The sequence below is a fragment of the Equus caballus genome, chromosome 7 (genome assembly GCF_041296265.1).
Source record: "Equus caballus isolate H_3958 breed thoroughbred chromosome 7, TB-T2T, whole genome shotgun sequence".
Lineage (NCBI taxonomy): Eukaryota > Metazoa > Chordata > Mammalia > Perissodactyla > Equidae > Equus > Equus caballus.
The window spans coordinates 10,853,888-10,879,593 of NC_091690.1; the positions used below are offsets into that span (position 1 = coordinate 10,853,888).

The 25,706-nt window shown below is 34.9% G+C and overlaps 1 protein-coding gene across 2 annotated transcripts in view; it reads left to right on the plus strand.

The window, feature by feature from the left end:
• The window catches only part of CNTN5 (contactin 5), a 1,137,031-nt gene that overhangs the window by 766,327 nt on the left and 344,998 nt on the right, over positions 1-25,706 (plus strand). For both annotated transcript variants that reach the window (XM_023644694.2, XM_070272715.1), the window contains one exon: positions 16,811-16,906. In XM_023644694.2, coding sequence (XP_023500462.1) covers positions 16,811-16,906 — 96 coding nt within the window. The remainder of the gene's footprint in view (positions 1-16,810; positions 16,907-25,706) is intronic.

Below are 25,706 nucleotides of genomic sequence, written 5' to 3' on the forward strand. Positions count from 1 at the left end.
AAGTAGGCTTAGAGAAGACATATTGAATCTGAATTATACAATCCTAATGGATAAGGTGATTATGGTGGGACATAAAAATATTAAGAACTTTGATAACATTGGATATGAAGAATTGTCATTTTTTTCTGTTCCCAATCTGTTCGGTGTCTGAAGTAGGCAGTCAAGATAAGAGAAGATCTCACCTTAGTCCAACAGAGGTGCTACCCTAGATGAATGTATGCTAGACCTGGGAACTGGAAAAGGTCTTGTAGATATTGACTTGCCTTGTAGGAAGTAATCTGAAAAGGAGACTCGGTCTGCAGACTAAGTGAAATGAAAAATTAATGTACCCTATCTGCTGGAGATGTCTCTTTAGCGTGGAGATATCTCTTTAAAAAAAGAATAGAGAATTCAAAACACTAGCAATTATGGGTCTTATAGGAAAAGAACTATCAAACAGAGGAAAGACAAATGTATCTGAATAATCTGAAGAGGAAAGAAAGAAAATAACTACCATAAAAACCAAGAAACATTTTTGTAAACAAAATCATTTGGCAATCACAATAGAATGCTAAAATACGCCATTTATGAAAAAGAGAAAAAAATGATGAGGTGTGAACTGGCAAAATTAAAGGTACAGACTGAAAAGAAAGACATGAAAGTGAAAATGAAGAGAGAAGGTAAAAGATAAGAGGAGAGAGCTAACATGAGAAACAAAGGAAATCGAAACTGAAACTGAAGCAATTATCAAAGACAAATGAGACAAACTTTTTAAGTTGAAAAAGAGCTGAATGTGTATATCATATTGAGTTCACAACATTCTGTAGAAAATAATGAAAATCTGTAATTTGACATATTGTGGCAACTTTTAATGACACATTACTTATGGAAATATTTCATAAGTATTTCATTTAAAAATTAAAAAAGAGATCCCTTTGACCCCAGTCTTCTCTTCTGTTCACTAAATGCTAAAAGGTAATGACCAATGTCTCAGTTTTCAGGGAGATTATAATCAAAGAAATGTAATTCAGAGAAGCTGATACTCATGTCTGAATGTGACAAAAATATACCTCAGTTGTGAAAAGTTCTGAGAAGATACATCACATACGTGTACTGGAATATCAAGAGAAGAATCACAACTTAAAATTTTAAAATGTTGAAGTTTTGCTGTGAAGAGCTAAACATTGCTCTTTAAAGCTAGATAATCATAAAACTTATTTAAGGGAAGAACAATGTCAAAAAATGTTGAAAGAAGAGGTATCTGATATAAGCCACAATAGCTTAATAAAAATAGTTCTGGCTCTAAACCAGATTATATTCATATTTTTGAAAAAAGAATATAAGTAGCAATGATTTAAAAGCCTGTTAAGTTTTTCATTTTGAATAGAGAGACTAAAAATTTGTCACGCCATTCTTTATTAACAAAAATGAAATTGTATTTTCTTTTGAAAAACGTAAAGAGTTTTTTAAAGAATATAGACAATATGTGGATAAGAGAGCTAGCCGGATAATATATTATAACTATATATGCACATGCATATATATTATAAAAAGTTAAGACAAAGAAAATATATTATATATTAAAAAGAACAGAACAAAGAAATCAATATGAAAGTTTACAAATAGAAATCACACATAAAAAGACAAAATAAGATCAGACGTATTAGCTGTGACAATAAATGCAAATGCATTAAACATTTTATTAAAATTCAAAAATATCAGATTATTAAAATTTTTCTATACATATATACGAAGATTATATCTCCAGTTACACACACAAAAACATATGAACAGATTACTCATAAAAGAATGGGCAAAATATGTTCCAATAAAAAAGTACAGCAGAGATGGTTAATAGTAATGTGAAATGAAGTGCAACCAAAAGGACAAATTTCATTCATTGGGTTCTCATTATGTGCTAGGTGTTCTTTTGGATGCTGGGGATATAGCACTAAATACCACACACTTGCTGCTTGCCCTTGTGAAGCTTATTGAAGGGAACCAAGTGCTTAAAAAATAACTGCATAAAGTTATTTACAGTTAAGATAAAGGCAAAGAGACAAATATTCAGTGTGCAAGCATATAATATCGGGAGAGAGGGTTTGTGTGGAGTCATGGCTGAAGAAGTGATAGTTCGGTTAACACCCAAAAACTTAAAAATTCAATACACATATATTGGTATATGTGTGTGTGCTTGCTCATTTGTGTGCATATGTGTGCATATTGAGGGATAGGTTGGTGAGAAATAGCAGCAATGCAGGCAGAGGAAACAAGAGGTAAGGCTCTGAGCAAGGAAGGAGCTAGTAATTTTTGTTGATAGAAAGTATAGTCAATAATGGAAATATAAAAAATGTGAACCTTTGAATACATATTTACATTATAAATATTTTTACATTTATAATATAAATATATAATTATGTATATAAAGCCCTTGGTATAGTGCTTGACAGGTAGTGAACATTCGATAAATGTCTGTTAGCATCATCATCATCATCATCATCATCTTGCCTCCATTCTCCATATCTTTTAAAGATTTGGTCTGGGATGCCATTTGATCTATAAGCTGCTAAGATAATCACAATATTTCTCAGAACTCATATTGGTTATATCTTCCCTACTCAAGAGCTTAAAATGGCTTACTTTTTCCAAAATCTAAACCTAGCTCAGCACTCAAAGTTTATTTATTCAACAACATTTATTAAGTACCTAACATGATTCCTGACACATTGTAGGTATGAAATGAATATTCGCTGAATGAATGAAATAAAAAAACTGAACTGCTATTTAGTAAACATGGTACTAGACACTGGAAAAAAGGATGTATAGGCTACCTCTTCCTATAAAATAATATTAGCTAACATTTATTGAGGATTCACTATGAGTTAAGGTCTACTGCTGGATAAATTGCAAGCATTGTCCCCCGATAATACTTTTGAAGTAGTATTGTTCCTATTACACGAGTAAGGAAACAGGCTCAAAGAATCTTGTCCAAGGTTACATGGGTAATAAGTGGAAGAGACAGAGTTCAAATCCATGCCTTTCTGATTCTGGAAGTCAAGCTCTTCTACTTTGCAAATATCCTATTCCTCTAAAATGACTTGAGCAGGCTGTATAGAGAAGTCATTGACTTTCTAGTAGAACTTTATCTATTAAGCCGGAAATTCCTCTCTCTCCTCATTTCAGTGGACTAGACCAGGGGTCAGAAAACTATGGCGTATGGACTAAATCTGTGTTTTTGTATAGCCCACAAGCTAAGGATTTATTTTTACATTTTTAAATGGTTGAAAAATTCAAAAGATAATACTTTGTGACATGAAAATTATATGACAGTACCTATGTAATAGCCTCAATTTTGCCTTTGGCCTGCAAAGTCTCAAATATTTAGTATCTGACCCTTTACAGAAAATGTCTGCCTCGCCATGGACTAGACCATGTAGGATGCCTTTCAGCAATATGGGCAATGCATGTGCCATAACGGATTTATAGAAAAATGTACCATTAGCAAATAGACATATCAGCCCTACAAAATTTCTGGAAACTGTTGTCTTGTACTTTGATGCAAAAGAGGTAAAGCAAGTACAAAATGAAAACAAAAATCAAAAGACTACCAGCATATTGAACTGATGCTTAACGTGAAAACCAATTTCATTTTATGAAGAATTTCTTCACATAATTGATGGAATTTCCACACAAAAGTAATATGTTTTCAATAAATGATTTAAATGTGTATTCTTCTTTTTAAAAAACTCCTGTCTATTTTCTTGGAGATCAATCATATAGGAAGAGAACTGTGCTTGAAATTTACACAGGTCAATTTGTGGCAAATGCTTTTTTAAAGGTACACCATTTATTCACTCATTGATCCAACCAATAATTGTTGGATACCAGGCACTGGACTAGCAAGCATAGGTGATACACTGCCGATGACCTTGTTTCTGACCTGAAATAACTTGCTATCTGTTTTTTCACGATTGACATGCTGTACAATGTGTGAGTTGCTGCACACAATAAACTGAATCCAGCCTAAAATTTGAGTATTATCCAAAGACCACTTTACATATTAGTTCAGCTTAAACGAAGATTACAGATTAAAACATCCTGAGATAACTGAATGCTAGAAAAGAAAAAACTGCTAAAAGGGCAGAGGGGAGAGACTTACTCTAAGGCAAAGCATGAGGTTTGTAGCTGAGATCTAAGATAGACTGAAAATTGATCACTAGTCAGCTGAGTTATGAAGTAAAGCAGTGCCCCAAGATTTTCTTAATTACACGGAGTGTAAATTATTCATATAGAACTGCTGAGCTTATAGCTTGTAAAGAAAAAAATGCAAATCTGCGGTACTTGATTTAACTGTGCAACAGCAGATGAGCTAAGGGAATCAAGAAAGCAAGCAATTTACATCTTAAAGTATTCGATCAGGCGGCCAGGACTGGTCTAAGTGCTCTGCAATACACACAGCGGTTGAAAACAAATTTGGCAGAGCAAAACACTCAAACACACATGTTAATTAATTACAGAAAGCGCTGGTGTAACAAGCAAAACTCAAAAGAGACCAATACAGACATTCTCATGCGATTTGGGATTGGGTTGTATTTGGGAAGGGAAAACCTATTGCTTTGCTACAATATTATAGTGCTTAGATTCAAAAGCATAATTTTATACTCAGAGTTAAAGAAATTGTTTGAAAAATCTTCTCACCAGTTAATTCTATTTTTTCATTAGATGTATGGAAAAGAAGTAATTGTGTTATTCAGAGGAGCTATTCTAAGTAGGAGCTAGTGGAGCTGAATTTGCCTTGGAAGGGTGGAAAGATACACACCAGAGGGGAGTTTCTCTATAAAAATATGTTAGTGTCCCAGAAATTCCAGATATTAATAGAGATAAATTGGAATTTTAAAATTAGACAGAGCTACCCTTAGTTCACACAAAGTAACTTCTCCTACAGTTCTTCAAACTACCTAGAAATATCTGGTGGCTTGGAGGTGTTGTTTGCATTCTAGTCTTCTCTACACTCTACAAATGAGGAAGGAAATCAGGATGTCCAGTGGCCCATCACTTCCCAAAAGATGTAACCTTTGGATAATCCCTCTTGTTCTTATCGGCTACACTTCAAAGATTGGAGCAGCATATATACATGTGTGTGTATATATGTGTGTATATATATAATATGTTATAGAACATTGAAAATTATATTATATAACATTAAAAATTATAATATAACATTAAAAATACTATATACTTTATTTTAAAATACATGTTATCTGTTATGTGTCAGACTACTTAAAAGGCTTTAAAAGACAACTTATTTTGACTTGAATGTAAAGTTTCCTAACATATAATTTAGAAGATAAGTATGACACATTTTCTCAATTATAATAGGAGAATATTTATTTCAGCAAGCTTTTTTATGTTACTTTTCTTTAGATCAATCATCACAAAACTGCACAAAAAATTTAACTTTGTAAATGAACGGCGTACATTTTCATGCTGATAACAATGTTTTCCTATTCCAGTTTATCAAGTCAATTGTCAAAACGTATGTACAAAGTGTATAATCTGTTTCATTTGCTACTCATTGTAGTATGGGAATTAGGAATATTCTTTCATATATATATTTTTATTTTGTATGCATATTTATTTTATAAATATGCTTACAGATTGAAATAAGTTCTAATGATAGGTAATACACAATTACACGTTAAAAATAGATTCTGAATGATAGCTTGAAGTTAGAAACAAGTGTTTCCTTTGGTCTGTACAGTGTTTACTAAAACAGATGTAAATGTCTTCGTGTGAGGCATAATTTCCAACTTACCTTAGTTCCCACCATGACTGTTATACTTGCAACTCCACAGGCATGTGGGTTTGTTTCTCTAGAGCGACCCAAATCCCTCACTTGTAGATGAGGAAGCAAACACAGGAAGGTTAAATTTTTGCCAAAAATTGCATAACTAACTAGTAGAAGAGTTAAGCTTAGAACAGTGTCTCATGATTTTCACAGCAATGTTTTTTAGAACATTAATAGTATCGAGGATAATAATTGCTTCTATTTATTATGTTGTGCCATGTGTTGTACTAACTGCTGTACATACATTATCAAGTCTTACAAATACTTTATGAGATAAATTTCTTGATCTTCATTTTACACATAAGGAAGCTGAAACACAAGAGGTGAAGCAGCTTGTCTAAGTTTGCCACTCTGCTTATTCTGGCTACACTCAGCTGCCTCTTTCATTTAATGAGTTTTATATCGTCCCTTAATTTGTATAACCTTGTAGATGGTCCCTAAAGATTACAATTTGAGAATCTTTCATTCTGTATACTCAAAATGTTTAGAAAAAAATGAAAATTATTTAGGTGTCTAATTAGAAGTTGATAAGATAAATCTCTCTGAAATTTTTAGAGGAAAATAATATTTATCGAAAGCTTATTGTTGGCCAGTTATGTGGGTAAGATATTTTTATATGTCATGGAAAATTTCACAGTAATCTTACATCACATGTATAATTAGGAAGCACAGCGTAGTGAAGCAAAATAATTTGCCCAAGGCAACGGTTAATAAATAATGACACTAGAATTTGAAACTAGATCTTTTGCCTTCAAAGCCCTTATTTTTTATAGCAATATTTTAAGTATAATATTGATTCAATGTTTAGTTAATAACTTAAATAGTTAATATTTAAACAAGCTATGGAAGTACAATATTTCTGTTAAAATAGTTTCAAGCAAATTATTGAATATCTATTCTTCAGAACATTTTTTCTTTTTTAATCAACTATAGTAAGAATAATTTTCACAATTTGGTTGTGTAGACTGCTTTTCATGAGAGGTTTTGCTGGGAATATATTCAGATGTCATAAAAAGTATTACAATTACTTGCATCTGGAAACCTTAACATTTTTGGAATTATTATACCACTAACAAAAAGAAATTCCTTTTCTAAAAATTTACCTATCATCCACCTTCTATCTCAGCTAAAGATTGAAATGTTATACACATGACCTTTTTACTATTAAAATAATTAATCTTGAGTGAAAATTCTGCTCTGGAAATAGCATTATAATGCATATATGTTTCAGTGTCATCTGTCAGGCACAGTATTTACTGGGAATATTGGATCTCATAGGATTATAATTTTTATAAGATATAATGGCATAATACTTGGAAAATATCTCAACATTTAGAAATTCCAAAGCTAAAATTCCTCAAGAATAAATAAACGATAAAGATAACTATTCAGTTGTTTTATTGATTCAATTACTTATTTGTCAATTATTTATTAGGTACTATAGAATAATGGACTAACCGTTATTTTAAGTAGTGACAAAATAGTGTCTGTTTTCTAGAAGATTATATTCTAATACGTTGGGGAAGATAGTACATTTTAAAACCCATAATATAATGTGTCAGGTGGTAATAAATATTATGATAGAAAAGGAATCAGAATAAAGAGAAGAGAAATTGGGAGAATGGAAAAGAAGAATCTACTGATCAAGGAAGTCCTCTTTGCAAAGGCAACACTCCAGCAGAGACTTCCACAAAGTTAGAGAGATCCAGGCAAATAGCCAGGAGGAAGAGTATTCTAGGCAGAGAGAACAGCTAGGGCAAGGTCTGGGACTATTACAATGTACATACCAAACCAAAATCCCTGTTCTCATAGACTGTAAATTCTATGTATAGGGGACACAATAGACAAGACAAATAAATAATAGTTTGGTGGAAGATAAATATCAAAGAGAAAAGGCAGTTAGGGTGGAGGGGATAAGGAATGTGTAGACAGTGATGGGGTTGCACGTTTTGATAAGATTTCCAGGGAAGATCTCTCCATGGAGATGACATTCAAATAAAGACCTAAAAGAGGTAAAGGTGACACCCATGATTATATCCGGGGTTGGGGGAAGCGTTATAGTTGGAAGCAGCAGCAAGTACAAAGGCAGGACAACATTTTGGTAAGTTTAATAAAAAGCCAGGAAGCTAAAGTGCTAGAATGGAGGGAGGGAAGATAAATACGGTAGGAGATGATATCAAAGAGGCAACAAAATCTACATGATTTAGGGCCTGTAGGCTATTGCATGTAGTTTGACTTTTCCTCTGAGTAAGATAGAAAGGCATTTAGGGCATAGGATCTCACTTCATTTTAAAGGAACCAACTCTGGCTGCTGTGCTGATAATAGACTGAAAGAGAGCAAGGGAAGAAGTAGGGAGACCAGTAGGGGGATATCACAAAAATCAAGGTGAGAGATGCCTGAATGAAAGCTGTTGGATTCTAGATACATTATAAAGTAGTATCAATAGGATTTGCTCATGAATATTATGTGGAGTGTGAGAGACATACGGGAATCACATATGGTTTTTGCATTTTGTCTTAATAACTGGAAGAATGGGATGATCGTTTATTCTGATGGGAAATATTTTGGCAATGGTATGTTGGCAGGTGGAAATGAGAGTCCCATTAGGAAATGTCATGTTTGCATTGCCTATTAGACGTCCAAATGGAAATGTCAAGTAAACTCTGTGTGTGTGTGGGGGGGGTGTGTGTGGGTGTGTGTGTGTGTGTGCACATGCTCATTGCCATTCAAGGGAGGTGTCCAGGCAGGAATAAATTTGGTAATCCCTCAGTGTATACATGATTTTTAATCACAAGGGCTAGAAAAGAAAGCCTTGGGAATGGTGTGGCTTGAGAAATGGATAGGTCAATAGTCTAATCTTGGGCCCTAAAATGTTTAGATACTGAGGAGACGAGGAAGAATAAGCTAATGAAAGTGAAGAGGAGGGCACAGTGAAAGAGGAGAAATCCAAGTGAAGAAATTGTTTTCAGAAGAAGGGTGTGATCAACTCTATCAAAAACTGATTATAGGTCAAGTAGTTGAAGAATTGATTGATAAATTTACCAATGTGAGGTCATTGGTTACTTTCAGAGTAGCATTTTGGGCAGTGGTAAGGAAACAGCCTGATTTGAGAGGCTTAAGAAAGAATGAGAGTTTTTTGCAAAGGGCAACAAAAATGGCTTGATACAGAGAAAAATGGGTTCAAAAAACTACATTTTTTCTTCCTCTTTTTTTTTATTTTAAACTTTGGAGAAATACCAGTATATTTGAATGCTATTCACAATACAGGAGGGAAAGGTGGGGCTTTGGATCATAAATAGTTCATTTATGATAAGAGGATGGAAGACAATATACATACAGATAAGTTGATAGTTATTGTGGTAGTGTTACAGGTTGATTTCTTTGGGAAATAGACTCAGTGAGATGGAGTTTAGTGATGATGGTTACTAAAAAGTGCCCTTGGAATCCACTTACTAGAAGGGTGGAGGAATAATTTGAGCTGTGATACCGACCCAACAACAGCCCCAGCTGACACCAAGGAGGATCTCTAAGGCTAGAATGGCTTGTCAGTGTTGTCTGGAGTTGGGCTGAGGTGATTGGGTCATCATATTTACTAATTAAGCAATTGTTGACTGTGTGCTACCCAAAGAAGGGATATAACCTTGGGTGAGCTGACATTCTGTAGCAAAAGCAGTCCCTGAAGGGGCTGAGAGCTGAAAGCTGTCTGTCAGTAGAATTTCCAACAGCTGGGACAAGTCCTTCACTGAAGGGGAATCTGGGACATCCACTGCGATGTCTCCCATAGGTGGAAAGTATACAAGTGGTTTTTAGATTACTTCTATTTTCTCCAGGACGTAGGAGAGAAGAAGTAGAGGAAGGGGCAGGAGGTTGTTTTGAAAGAGAGTAGAAGTACAGGTATTGTCTAGAGGATTGAGAGAGAATGGACTCTACAAATGTACCGGGATTACCAGGCAGCACTAAGGGCCTGCCTGAGGTTCACAGTAATTAGTTTAGAACAAAACTAGTCATCATTGTTGATGTTCTTCTCCATCCACATTCCCTTTCCCAGAACAGAATAGGTAGATAGTTCAATTTAACCAAGGTTGAAGTTGTACCAGGTGAGTAAAGTGGAGGGAGAAAAGAGTAAGGAGCCATGGTTGTGGGCAAGGAAGTAATTATGTAATGAAATATTATAAAATGTAAAACAGCTGAAGAGGATAGTTAGGCCCAAAAGCTTGAGACACAATAAACATATCTATGAGTTTTAGGAATCGATGTACTAAATGACTTACTGGTTTTACTAAGTCACATCCTTCTCCCATCTCTATGGGTCTATAATTCTCAAAATCTCTATAAATGTTCTGTGATTTCTGTTGTATTTTTATTTCCAATGTTCAGCCTTACAATTTCCTGAGACTTTTAATGAATTAAGATTGATCTGAGTTTGGAAAAAAAATCTGAGTTTAGAAGCATGCAAATAAGGATTATTTATGTAGTTGCTTATCTAGAGTAGAGAAAGTTAAGTCAAACATATAGAACCTCTGCCGGGGTTCATAGATGATCATCACATTAGTTACACAAAATTATATACAACTTTCACATTTGAGATTATTTCATCATATATATTATTTGCAGCTGAAGTAGCTCTTTGTAACACATGTCAAGATACCAACGAAGAGACCTAAGATCAAAAAGTTTTTCTGACACTCTTTGGATAATTTATCTTTTTACAAAAGCAATTATAATTTACTGTTTTACTTATAGTGTAGTTAAAATTGTCTCTTTCAAGGCAAACATACATTGGTGTTCTTTGGTTTCCTCTTAATCAGTGAACCTTTTGGCTGAATGATAATGTTGAAAGTGAAAAATGGTAAGCCATAGCAAGAGATTACTCATCTAACCTGTTGAATATAGCCAAAGAAAAAAGGAAGATGAAGAAAGTTTCATTATAACTTGTCATTATCTCTTGTAGATTTACCTCACCACATCTCCAGCTGTATCTCAATTCAATTCTCATCTTCGTGTAATAGATGTATATTTTTGAGATACCTCTGATTAGCTCAACTGATGTTCTCAAAAGACTAATTTTATTAAATAATTAACATTTTTAAAAGGTCATATGATGCCCCATTCACAGAGGACTTATAACAAATATTTTAAAGAATTGGAACATTATGTGATATAATAGGAAATGTCTAAAGAAATAACCACATCGATTGGAACATTCTAAATTAAGGGTATCAGAATAACTCTAGATTAAAAACATGTTAGTTCCAAAACTGAACTCATCATCTTGAAGGCTTGAATCCTTACTGGCGTGGAGTTTTTACTCTCATTACTTAACCTCAGTGAACTGGCGTTCCTGAATGGCCTCATCAGTAAGTGGGGTAATAAGCCCTGCCTCATCTGCTTACGAGTTGATCACAGGATCATGAGATCATGCTTGTCAATAAAACACCGGGAAGCTTCAGATTTCTATGACTTTCAGTCAAGGTACCATTCAACAATCAAATTTTTATTTTAAAAAGTATTATTATTGCGGCCAGCCCAGTGGCGCAGCAGTTAAGTGCACACGTTCCACTTTGGCGGCCAGGGGTTCGCTGGTTCAGATCCCGGGTGTGGACATGGCACCACTTGGCAAGCCATGCTGTGGCAGGCGTCCCACGTATAAAGTAGAGGAAGATGGGCGTGGATGTTAGGTCAGGGCCAGTCTTCCTCAGCAAAAAGAAGTGGATTGGCAGCAGATGTTAGCTCAGGGCTAATCTTCCTAAAAAAAAGTATTATTATCAAGAATCTTGCTTTTGTAGAGTGTCTTATGGAAGCCTTTACATGCAGACAAATGGCTATGTATTGAAAAATACTCGTTTAATTCTCTCCCAAAATAAATGTATGAATTATTTTTTCCATTATTCCCTAATTTTCTCATCTCTATGCCTTTCATCTGACAGAAAATGATTTTTAATAAGAGATCCTTATGAAGATTATTTCTAAATTCCTAAAACCAACTTTGTCTAACTTCCAAATGCTGAACTGCTTTTGTCCTAATACATTTTTTTTAAAACAAATACATTGAGTTTGATTTGCCAACTCACTATTTATTAACTGTGTGACTATAGTCAAGTTTTTATTTGCTTTTCATGTACATTTGGTAATCTTTAAAACAGAGAAGTTAATATTTAATTTCCAAGATGCCTGGCATAGTGTAGGTATGCTAGTAGCTAGCGTTATTATTATTCATCCATGTCCTTTTTATTTTTTTAATTTTTAGAAGGTCAAAGATAGCTTCTGAATGAGATCTGACCAATTTTTATTGCAAGATATGTAAATGGGACAGTAATCCTGATGATAATAACAGGAGCAACAGTAACAACAAATAAAAGTGGTAAAAGCTTTCAATATGCAATCACCTTGCAAGTGAGGCGTCAAATACCAAGTCAATATTAGAAAACCTAGTTGTCGTTTCCATAGAAATTGTAAAAGTTAAAAGCATGAGGCTCCTCAGAAAGAGTCACCATCTTAGTTCCTCAGTCTCACAGTCTTACGTATGAATCTGATACCCAAACATTAGTGAATAATGAAACTCAAGTGGCTGGCACCTAGTCTAAAGGGTTTTGCTTTTTTCAATGGTTTTACTTTCTGTAAAAATTCAAACTCCATTTTACGAAACTTAGAATTCATAAGGAATTATTTCTGTATTCACAGCACTTTTAACATTAGAGAATTAATTGAGAAGGCCTGGAGCATTGACACTCTCACGCTTACTGGCACCACCTATGGGAGGAATGTACAAGCAAGTGCAATTCAAAATGAGCACTCCACTGCCGTTCCTTCTAAACACAGCTCCCATAAGCCAAACATTGCCACCTATTCACAACAGATTTAAGACTAGGGAATTAAAGCCTGGGAGACAGGTGAACCTCAGCACTTCATTCCTATTTGTGTAAGATTTATCCTCTTGCCTTGACCCTTTCCCTCAGCACTCCCAATAACTAACCAATCTATGTATCTAACATACATGAGATCATAAGGTCAGTGTCTAGAACCTCTTCTATACTTTTTTACTTGCCAGTTTCCTGCCACCTCTCTCTTCAACGCTTTAAAATAATTCACCTTTCTAGGGAATTGTTTTTGAAATAATTTTTTATTTGTGTGTGTTTGTGTGTAACTCACACTATAGCTACTTAAGAGCTCTCAGTTTGTGAAAAACCTTCCTAATTTGTTTGCAAGGTTGTTCAGCCCACTATACCACCCAGAGTGATTTTTTTTTTTGTGGAAGATTAGCCCTGAGCTAATTGCTGCCAATCCTCCTCTTTTTGCTGAGGAAGATTGGCTCTGAGCTAACATCTGTGCCCATCTTCCTCTACTTTATATGTGGGATGCCTACCACAGCATGGCTTGCCAAGCAGTGCCATGTCCGCACCCAGGATCTGAACAGGTGAACCCAGGGCCACCGAAGCGGAATGTGTGCACTTAACCACTGTGCCACCAGGCTGGCCTCCAACCCACAGTGATCTTTATGAAGTCTTGCAGGAGAAATCCCTCTTGGACCTTGGTATCTCATAACACTGTACTTCTCCTGAGTTACTGGAATGTTCTGATCTTATAATAACCAGGAATTCTAAGACTGGGAACATATCCATCTTTGTTTTGGCCCTCAAGTTTAGAGTCAAATTTATGGCCAACTTCCAATAATTTACAAAAGTATACAACATATAGTCTTAAGCGCTTATCTTACCCCAAAGGAATCTTACATACTCATTATACCTTCACTTGGAATTTGTCAACTATCTGTTTTATCGTTTTGCAATATATACATATACATTTTAAAGCTGCCTCAAATCTTTTGTGCAATAATGCAGGGAAGAAAAGAAAAGAAGGAAGTCAGAAAGGCAGGAAGGCAGGCAGACAGGCTGGAGGACGGAGGGAAGGAAGGGAGGAAGGAAACAACCCAAAGTATGTGCGTGTGTGTGTGTGTGTGTGTTGGTGTGCATGTGTTTGTAGCTCACCTTTAGGGGAATATCATGAAGTGCTACCTGGCAAATACACATAGTATGTACTGGCCTTGCAGGACATTTGGTCCTGTCGTAAACATCCATAAGACATTTGGTCCATGCCAAAATGTCCTTAACAGATGTTAGCTCAGGGCCAATCTTCTTCACAAAAAGAGGGGGGTCAGAGAAAATACAAGGTCTGAGGCCCTGTGATCCTTGACCACAAACTTTCTCCTCCAGTCTATTATTTGTCTATTTGTCCATGTGCTTTATAGGAAGTCCAGAAAGAGATTGATTTCAGTTCATAATTTGCACCTGAATTTTGGAGTGATTGCATTAAGAGTTTTAGTTTTACTCATTTTTTCCCTTAAAGGTCAAAAATAGAACACATAAACACGTATTTCTTACCTTGTGTACATGGCAATAAAATAATCAAAACCTCTTCCATTAAACTTCTTGTTATTTTTCTTCGTTTCTCTCCTTGATATATAGAATGTATAATCTATTAAAATAATGTGATAAGCACTCAGACTAAGTTCTCTGATGAGTACCTCCAAAGAAACTGCTTTCTGTTTACAATGAGATAAAAACAACAGCTGTATTTTTACTCAGACTAGTCTCTAGCTGCCGTCCCCACTCCAACCGAGAACTTTTTCACATAACTCGTTCTGCCTCAGATCAATCAGAATCTTATGTGACACAGGACCACTTTTACATTATAAATAATAATGTTTCACTTTTTTTCTAGGAGGAAGGATTTAAGTGAGAAAAGTTCACTCCATGAAAGTGCAGGCTTTTTTTTAGTATTTCTCTATACGTCTTTATGAAAGAAAAAGATCCAATCTATTCACAGTTGAAAAAAATCCATTTACTGCTGGTGCTATAGTTCCTGGGAAATAATGACACAGAGACAATTCCATAAGGAGACATTGAATTGTACCTGTATTAACAACTGATACAAAATAAAGCAATTACAGCCAAGTGTTATATTTTGGGTCATTGTGATCTCCAAACACAATTCAGGTCATAATATTCTATAATTTTCTTTTATTTTTTGTTTCTAATTTCTAGGCCCTACTTGTACTTCAATTTCTCAGAAATAGACATTAATTTAAGACTGTTTTCTACTAAAATATTCTTTTAACTACACTAGGTTGATTTGAAAAGTCATAATAAGTATAACATAAATTTGTAGTAAATGTATTGGAAGCTACATGCATACTTTTCAGAAACCGTGTAAGAAATTCAGTTAAAATAGATTGATATCCAAATAGCCTTCCAGAGTTTATAAACTCAATGTGGATGAAAAGAGGAAAGTAAAACCATAATCTCTAAGGAGATACTACAGCCCTACGGCACCAGTCTCACTGTGTGGTTCCTGTGCTGTGTTTCTGGCGGAGTCAAGGGAAGTCAAATTAGAAACCTTACTAAGCTTTGTTTTCATATCGAGACCACTTGTTGGAAAGAAACACAGATTCTATCCCTAAGGACCAATGCATACAAATTTAAAGCTGTGACTCATTTATATTTGAAAGTGAATGAACTTGATTTTTACTAAAAGTTAGTGTATATATTTTCAAACCACCAAAAAAAAGTGGAATTAGAACAATTCTTTCTCTTTTATCTTGCCACTTTGTGAAATGTTTAACTATATGAATCACAAAATTATGGGTAAAATTCTAAATACTTTCTTCAATAACAAATATCTCCCTGACTATTTATTTGGCATTATGCTTTCACTGTTTATTAGTCCTTTATGATTCTGAATGTATTTAAGAAATTTAGCAAATAAGTAAATTGTTACCCATCTCTCAAAAAAGAAAGGTATAGGATCCCTCTTCATATGTTAAAGTTAATGATTTATCTCCTTCATATCCATTCAGTATGGTTTCTGGACTGCTTACTTTCATCGTTTGTCAGATTAACAAACATTAAATTTAAGGATCTACATTGTATTAGTATCAAATATACTATTTTAGCATGAAATAATGAGAAGTTTCAAAAGATCTCTTTTACAATTGGTGAATAATGGAAGGAAAGGCAGAACATTTTAAAGAAGCATTTCTAACCATAGGAACATGACTACAGAATGAGAATTCTGGGACAACGTTTATTTATAAAAATATTCAAGTCTTATCATTTCCAAGAAACTATTCTAAAAATCATGTCTTTGATCAATGTAGCCCAAGAAAGGGGAAAGAGACATATGTACTGAGCTATGAATAGATTAACAAACAATAATAGAAATACAAATAATGCACATCATTCTTTTCTGGACCACTTTATTTTCAGGAAAGTATTTTCAAATTGTGCAAATGCAACATAATTTAAGTGAAGACAATTGAACCCCAACTGATGCTATAATCCTTCATATGTGTCAGTGAGTGTTTTGTTAGTTAGAACACTCCAGAATAGTCAAAATGGATGAATGTAATTAATTCGTACAGGCCATTCTAGGCTTCTATAAAATGAAAGTAACGTGACTTTTTCACCCACATTTATAGAAAAAGAACATTTCATATCCTCATTATATTTTGCTAGAACACACAGGTCTTGCTAATCTGGTAAATTCATGCTTGTTTTTACCCACTATTCCTTGCATGACATATAAAGAGGCAGCAGGTTAGACTCTAGGCACCTCTAACCACTTCTATTTCTTGTTTCACTATGCATGAATGGGTTTTATTGGTAGTAGAAAAAATCAATACATAGGAAATATTACAAAGAAATAAAAGAACTATTTCATGTGTTTTAAGTGTATTGTCTAATTCCTTCCTACACTGGCAACTTGTATGCACTATAAATAGAAATAAAGAGTGTGCATATAATCTGAAAATCGTGGTATTTAAAATTGGATGGTAAAGATTTATTTTTAAGGCCCTCCTGTCACTGATTAACAAATAAAAAGAAACCTTGTCTAGACAAGGAGAGAAAAGTAAGTACAAGTTACAGAAGTAGTAATTCTTTAAACTCCTTTTTGCCTTGCCTCTAAATGCTGTGTTATGTTGACAGATCTGGGAAATTTTAGTGGCCGGACAAGAAGTGCAGTCTCTGTGAGGGAAGGCCAGGGGGTTGTTCTGATGTGCTCTCCTCCGCCTCATTCACCAGGTACAGTAGGATCCCATTCTATATTGCTGCTACTCTCTTTTACTATATGCTCATTCTTTTAGACAGTGTATTGACTGGGGAACATTGCAGGTGAAATGTGCATGGTCTTCTTGAAATGTATCAGAGTACCAGATGACTAATTAAAGATCATATACTCTAAATGCCATTGGACAGGAGACTGAGCTCCTATGATAAGATTGTTTTATTGCCATTCTAATTGTTGGTTGTTGAGGTTCTGTCTCTGCCTGCCACCAGTGAGGAATATATTACATGGAGCACAAGGAAAGTGATAAGCTAAGAGAGAGTGAAAACTTTTCAAAATTATTTGGAGTGTCAGAGTTGAGTTAACTGAATACCAATGTGCATCTTGTTTCAGAAGATAAGTCAAAAACTAGATTGTTTATGGTGGTGTTTGTCACACTGGAACAAAAACGGCTAAGAAATATTTTTTTGAGTTTCAAACAGAACTATAATTTACTTATTATTTTTTGGCTACTTGAGCTCTTGTTTGTAAAAGTCATAGTAATAGGTAAGTACTTCATGAGGTTTGAAGTAACAGAATAGTAAACTGTGCTCAGATTAATTATATTCCCTTTTGCCAGCTCTCAGTTAATTATACTCACTTCGTTTGAGTCCTATCATTTGAGACGAGTACCTCAGATCAGATTGTCTATAATATGATTTAAGAGTAGCCAGTATCAGTTAAAGAGAGAGAGAAAGAATCAAATGTCTATTTCTATCTCAGAAATAACAAAGACCTCAAAGTTACCAACTGGAAACAGAATTCAGGATCCTGGTACCTCGATCAATTTTTCTTCTTTGTTTAGTGTGAAAGCCATATTTGTTACTAGGTTGTATTAATAGTGAAGGAATGGAGGTCAGTTTTGTTCTACCATAGATAATTCTTATCATAAATTACAAAAGGACTTCAATCAATTTTTTTTAAAGTTTCTTACTTTTATCTGACCCTCCTTTTAACTTTTTTTAAATTGAAGGAAAAGTAAACTATGTTTCAACAGGAAAATATTTTTGAAAACATTTTGCTTTGAAACTCAGATAATCACTATTAGGACTATTTTCCAAGTAGTTCCCACTTAATTACTATATGTCAGTTCAGTCACTCCAATCCTTCCGTGAGCAATTTGGGGACTTTACAGTAAACATATCTAGTCTTTTCTTGTAAGTGCCATCGAGTCAATTTTGACTCCTAGCAACCTGTGTACAGAGAGCAGAACCCCGCCAGGTCTTTTTAAATCTTCCTCTCACCTTCCTGCGCTACACCAGACAGTGCTCGTCTGCTATTCATAGGGTTTTCATGGCGAGTTTTTTCAGAAGTGGGTGGCCAGGTTCTTCTTCCTAGTCTGTCTTGGTCGGGAAGCTCCGCTGAAACCTGTCCACCATGAGTGACCCTGCTGGCATTAGAAATACCAGAGGCGTAGCTTTCAGAATCACAAAGCTGCCACAGTATGACGACTGACAAACAGGTGTTGTGATTTCCTAACAAGGAAACAAAACCAGGCTGTGGTAGTGAGAGAGCCAAATTTTAACCACTAGATAATCAGGGCTGGCTATATATCTAGTCTTACTTGCATGTGATTACAGCTTTAGATTGTATCAAGACAGTATGTGTTTTAACTTTATTTTTATGGATAAGACAAAAAAAAATTAGTAGGTTTAGGAGAATCATATAGCATTAATATATGTTATGTGGAACATTGTGTTATTAGAAAGTTTGAAGAGCAGTGTTAGATGAATAACTGTTCGAGAGAAAAAGAAGAAGGAGGGGGCTGGCCCAGTGGCGCAGTGGTTAAGTTCACACGTTCTGCTTCAGTGACCCGGGGCTCATGGGTTTGGATCCCGGATGCAGAGCTAGGCACAGCTTTTCAAGCCACGCTGTGGCAGGCGTCCCACATAAAATAAAGGAAGATGGGCATGGATGTTAGCTCAGGGCCAGTCTTCCTCAGCAAAAAGAGGAAGATTGTTGGCAGATGTTAGCTCAGGGCTAATCTTCCTCAAAAAAAAAAAAGAAGATGAGGTGAAAGCAACAGGCTCTGTAGAGGATGAAAGTGTTCATCATCAGACTGACAGAACTTAACAACATGAAGTGACCTGTGGGGGAAAAAAGCAAGATTTTCTGACATATAATCTATATTGCAAGGGTGTTGGAATATGTGTAAAAAAAGTGAAATGGGAGAGGATGATATAGGAAGCAAAACTGCAAGATTACACACAGGCAAATTATCCAATTGGCAGATAAAACTATATAGAGAAGATTTCTAATGCGAAAAAATAATATAGTGAATTGCATATGTGGTAAGCATGAGATAAGAATATGTATTAATAATTGATTAAATAAATGAAAATGTGATCTCTGATTGAGATCAATAAGAGTATAGCGAAATGTTGCTATTGTATATGTGTCATAAGAAATATCAGACTGATTATAGAATTTAAGATTGTGGGAGAGGATATATTGTACTAGGTACTCATTTTGGTGTGTTATGTCAAACGATCCACTTAAACATTAGTGTTAGCACCACAAAATTTTAGAGGACATGTGCATGGCCCAAAATAACAAGAGTAGCTCAACATCCAGGCCAATGCCTAACACTTACCAGGTGGTAGTTACCCCCTGGTCAGCCAAATCTTATATATCTTTAGCTTTTTTGTTGACATTCTTTTTATGTTCTGGCTCCAACTGAAATCCAAATTCCCCAGGAAGACATGACTTCCCCTGTAGTCTGTTAAAGTTACAGCTGGTTAGTCTCTCAAATTGTGTGTGTCACTCAAAGTGAGATTGCAACACATATCCTCCTTTCTCCTCATTGCCCATTCTCCCTTCTTCCTCCTTACAAACACTTAGTTTTGAATTTTAAGCCATCATACTCTACACTTCCTTATTAGAAAGATTTACACCCTTCCAGCTCATTTCCCTTCATTTCCTGAAGATTTTACCTCCTGGGTTACTATCAATTTCTTCAGTACTACTCCAGTCTTAATATTTGGTAATTTCATTAGGTCCCTTACAACATTCTGTCTTTTTCCTTCTGATGAAGAAATGAAAAGCAATAAGAGAAGTTAATATACTGTGGTATATGAAGAAGCCATTTGGTTTAAAACTAATTTGGCCTAAACTTGTTTTTCCAGAAAGGTCTGACGTGGTCTGTCGAGCATGCATTGTACATCTGCTTTAAACACATACAATGTCCCAAAGCCAAGAATGACGCCCTTAAAGACAGGAATGTATGCCTCTCCCTCCATAACAGCATTTCTTTAAAGACAAACATTTCTTTTCAGAAACTAAGGATTAATTACTGACCTGCTATGCTCATCTTGTGACCACTGACCTACTGTGCTAGCAAAAGAGCTTGTGACTGTAGTCAAAGAGATATTCCTGTCATATTTGTGCCAAGATGGTATATAACCACGCTGTACACTCTACTTCTTTAGAGTGCTTCCTTTCTTAGTGAAGGGTCTCTCCCAGGCTATTGTCCTCAAAACTGGCTCATATAATAAACTACCCGAATTTTTATTTATAGACTGATTATGGATTATTTTCATTTCTTCCAATAATCTTGTTTTATAACAAATTTCAATATAGTCCCTTGATCTGTTATTACCAACTGCTATGATCTCTCAATTACCACACTTGCAAGCATTCTATTCTCTGACCAGCATCTCCTATCTTCTGCTCAATCCTTCTTGGACCCTGATTCCAGGATCCTTTAACCTCATTGAAATCTCTATCATTGATCCTACCTCCTTTTCACTCTATGTTCCCTCCTTTGATTCTCACTTTTCTCCTTCAACCATTATTATTGTCTTGCATACAGCCTCAATTTCTTCATATATTCATATATCTTTCACTTCATCACACTGACTTGACAGTTGACAAAACTTATCCTTATCCTTTAATCCTTATTTTAAATGCAGCTTTCAGCCTACTGCATGTCTGAACCTACTCAGCTTAATATGACTGTGAAAAAGTAGAGTTATGCAGACTAATCTGAACTTAAGATCCAAACTATGAATTTCTAGTTCACTTTAATGCTGACCAGAAATTTGGGGGAAGAAAAAAAAAAAAAACAAAGCCCAGTCCTTTTACTGTAATTTTGCCAAATGTTCGATGTGTCTCCCATCCTTCAGTTTTTCTCCTGTGGTCACTCTCAGCTGATAACTGTTGGGGAGAAAAAAATCTTCCTCTGCCCTTCTCTAGGTTCTTCTGGCAAGTCTAAGAATTAAATTGATATGAGGTAGATTAACAGGAGAAAGTATGTTGTATATTGTGAAATGAGTAAATAACCTGATATATACTACAAATCTCAGACCCACATTTTTGTCTCATCCAAATAGTCATGTAGATTATTATCACCTACCTGTTTAACTGATGCTTGATTCTATTTTGTTCCTCCTCTTGTTTTACTACCTTCTCTCAATCATAATTAGTTTTTAATTTTATCTTATCAAAATTTTATTATGTGAAGTAAAGTGTTAGAAGTAAAAGTTTACTAATATTTTTATCTCCCTTAGTAGATTATATGTTAAGAGTGATTTCAACTTTGTATGAACATCATAGTGTGTGCTTACACAAATGTAGATGGTACAGCCTACTCTACACTAGGCTATATGGTACTAGTCTTATGGGACCACTGTTATATATGCGGTCCGCTGTTGACCGAAATGTCATTATGCTGCATATGAGTGTACTTCTCAAGAGGTCAATGTCAATTCCTGTCAGTAACATTTGTGAATGAAAACATCCTGATTGGATACTGAAGTAGTTATTTATCTACCAGGAAACGGATGTATTTTTCTAGACTGTTAAGCACATCTGCTCAAAATGATTCTGGTTGCCAAAAAACACCTCTGTCAGTTTAGTAATTTTGAAATTTGGCGTTATATTGTAAAGAAAAGCTCTGCAAAAATGACGAATAAGTCTCATAAAACCTATAACCATACATAGAATTATTTTATAGTTTAGAGGTTATTACTACAGATGCTTTTAAATAAGGACGTCAGTAATACTATTTTACTTTGAATATGTTTTAGTCCTATTATGTGCAGAAACATTATCACAGAAGCTTACATTGAAGTAGGATTAAAATTCTTGTACAAACTATTAGGTTGTAGTTAAATATATATATACATATATATATATATATATATATATATATATATATATATATATACCATTTTACAATATAGCAATCACATTTTCACATTTACTATATCATGTAATCCTTGCAAAATATCTGAGAATTAAAGCTTATTGTCATCCCTGTTGTACTGATAAGGAATCTAAGCTTCAGAAAGATTTAAGTTCTTATACTTAGTAAATGATGGAACCCAGATTTCAACCTTTGATATATCTTATACCATATAATGTGTGTTAAAATTAAAGCTGTACTAAAACTTTTATAACATGAATACAAACAAATCTTTTTTAACAATGGTATTATCAACCTCTCAAAAATAATGCTTATTTTATCATATCAAACACTGTACATTCAACAAATGTTTATTGAGTGCCTACTATGTTTTAACTAATGAATTTAGCCTATTTTTATTTATTTATGCATCTTATTTTGTACTAGTCACCTTGTTTTTCTATGATTCATTTGCCCTCTTTTCACTTTCACTGTTTTTTTAATTAATAAAGCGTTTTCAATTAGATTTTTCCCATATACTCATTTCAAAATTATTTTATTTGTTATTTTAGAAATTACGCATAAAATATTTTTAAATTATTTTATTGAGCTTGCCTTGGTTTATAACATTGTATAAATTTCAGGTGTACATCATTATATTTCAATATGCCTACTTAAAATTATTTTGATCACTTTAAATGTGATTGCTCTTGGAATACTATGAAAAACTATATGCCAACAAATTGAACAACCTGGAAGAAATGGACAAATTCCTAGACTCCTACAATCTCCCCAAACTGCATCAGGAAGAAATGGAGAATCTGAATAGGCCAATCACAAGTAAGGAAATAGAAACAGTAATCAAAAACCTCCCCAAAAATAAGAGTCCAGGACCAGACGGCTTCTCTGGAGAATTCTACCAAACATTCAAAGAAGACTTAATACCTATTCTTCTCAAACTGTTCCAGAAAATTGAGAAAGATGGAATACTCCCTAACATATTCTATGAAGCCAACATCACTCTGATCCCCAAACCTGACAAGGACAACACAAAGAAGGAGAACTACAGGCCGATATCACTGATGAACATAGATGCAAAAATCCTCAACAAAATTTTGGCAAACCGAATACAGCAATACATCAAAAAGATTATACACCATGATCAAGTGGGATTTATACCAGGGACACAGGGATGGTTCAACATCCACAAGTCAATCAACGTGATACAGTACGTCAACAAAATGAAAAACAAAAACCACATGATCATCTCAATAGATGCAGAGAAAGCATTCGACAAGATCCAACACCCATTTTTGATAAAAACCCTCAATAAAATGGGTATAGAAGGAAAGTACCTCAACATAATAAAGGCCATATATGACAGACCCACAGCCAACATCATACTCAATGGACAAAAACTGAAAGCCATCCCTCTGAGGACAGGAACAAGACAAGGGTGCCCACTTTCACCACTCCTATTCAACATAGTACTGGAGGTGTTGGCCAGAGCAATTCGGCGGGAAAAAGAAATAAAAGGAATCCAAATAGGTAACGAAGAAGTAAAACTCTCGCTGTTTGCAGACGACATGATCTTATATATAGAAAACCCCAAAGAATCCATAGAAAAACTATTAGAAATAATCAACAACTACAGCAAAGTAGCAGGGTATAAAATCAACATACATAAATCAGTAGCATTTCTATACACTAACAATGAACTAACAGAAAAAGAACTCAAGAACTCAATCCCATTCACAATCACAACGAAAAGAATAAAATACCTTGGGATAAACTTAACCAAGGAAGAGAAGGATCTATACAATGAAAACTACAAGACTTTCTTGAAAGAAATTGACGACGACATAAAGAGATGGAAAGACATTCCATGCACATGGATTGGAAGAATAAACATAGATAAAATGTCCATACTACCTAAAGCAATCTACAGATTCAATGCTATCCCAATCAGAATCCCAAGAACATTCTTCACAGAAATTGAACAAAGAATCCTAAAATTCATATGGGACAACAAAAGACCGCGAATTGCTAAAGCAATCCTGAGCAAGAAAAACAAAGCTGGCGGAATCACAATGCCCGATTTCAAAACATACTGCAAAGCTACAGTGATCAAAACAGCATGGTACTGGTACAAAAACAGGTCCACAGATCAGTGGAACAGAATTGAAAGCCCAGAGATAAAACCACACATCTATGGACAGCTAATCTTCGACAAAGGAGCAGAGGGCCTACAATGGAGAAAAGAAATTCTTTTCAACCTATGGTGCTGGGAAAACTGGACAGCCACATGCAAAAGATTGAAAATTGACCATTCTTTTTCACCACACACCAAAATAAACTCAAAATGGATCAAAGGCCTAAAGATTAGGCCTGAAACAATAAGTCTTCTGGAAGAGAATATAGGCAGTACACTCTTTGACATCAGTTTCAAAAGAATCTTTTTGGACACTGTAACTCCTCAGTTGAGGGAAACAATAGAAAGAATAAACAAATAGGACTTCATCAGACTAAAGAGCTTCTTTAAGGCAAGGGAAAACAGGATTGAAACAAAAAAACAGCTCACTAATTGGGAAAAAATATTTACAAGCCACTTATCCAACAAAGGGTTAATCTCCATAATATACAAAGAACTCACACGGCTTAACCCCAAAAAGCAAACAACCCGATCAAAAAATGGGCAGAGGACATGAACAGACATTTCTCAAAAGAAGATATGAATATGGCCAATAGACACATGAAAAGATGTTCATCATCGCTAATCATCAGGGAAATGCAAATCAAAACTACACTAAGATATCACCTTACACCTGTTAGATTGGCAAAAACCTCCAAAACCAAGAGCGACAAATGTTGGAGAGGTTGTGGAGAAAAAGGAACCCTCATACACTGTTGGTGGGAATGCAAACTGGTACAGCCACTATGGAAAACAGTATAGAGATTTCTCAAAAAGTTAAAAATAGAAATACCCTATGACCCAGCCATCCCATTACTGGGTATCTATCCTAAGAACCTGAAATCAGAAATCCCAAGAGTCCCTTGCACCCCTATGTTCATTGCAGCATTATTTACAATAGCCAAGACGTGGACCCAACCTACATGCCCAGAAACTGATGATTGGATAAAGAAGATATGGTATATATACACAATGGAATACTACTCAGCCATAAAAAAGACAAAATTGGCCCATTCACAGCAACGTGGATGGACCTCGAGGGTATTATGTTAAGCAAAATAAGCCAGTCAGAGAAAGACAAACTCTATATGACTCCACTCATAGCTGGAAGTTAGTATATTGACAAGGAGATCTGATCGGTGGTTACCAGGGAAAAGGGGGAGTGGGGGGAGGGCACAAAGGGGGAAGTCGTGTACCCACAACATGACTAACAAAAATGTACAACTGAAATCTCACAAGGTGGTAATCTATCATAACATTAATAAAAAAAAATGTGATTGCTCTTGGTGATTAATTGATCCATTCATTCATTGGACAACAGAATTTGAGGAAGAAAAAGAACTCAAGTTTATAGCTCTGTGACTATTTCCTATCAACTAAGAAATAAAGTTGGTTTAGGACAGAATAAGTTAATTGAGTTGTAGATACATCCACTGTTAGATACCTATAGATATGACAGAAT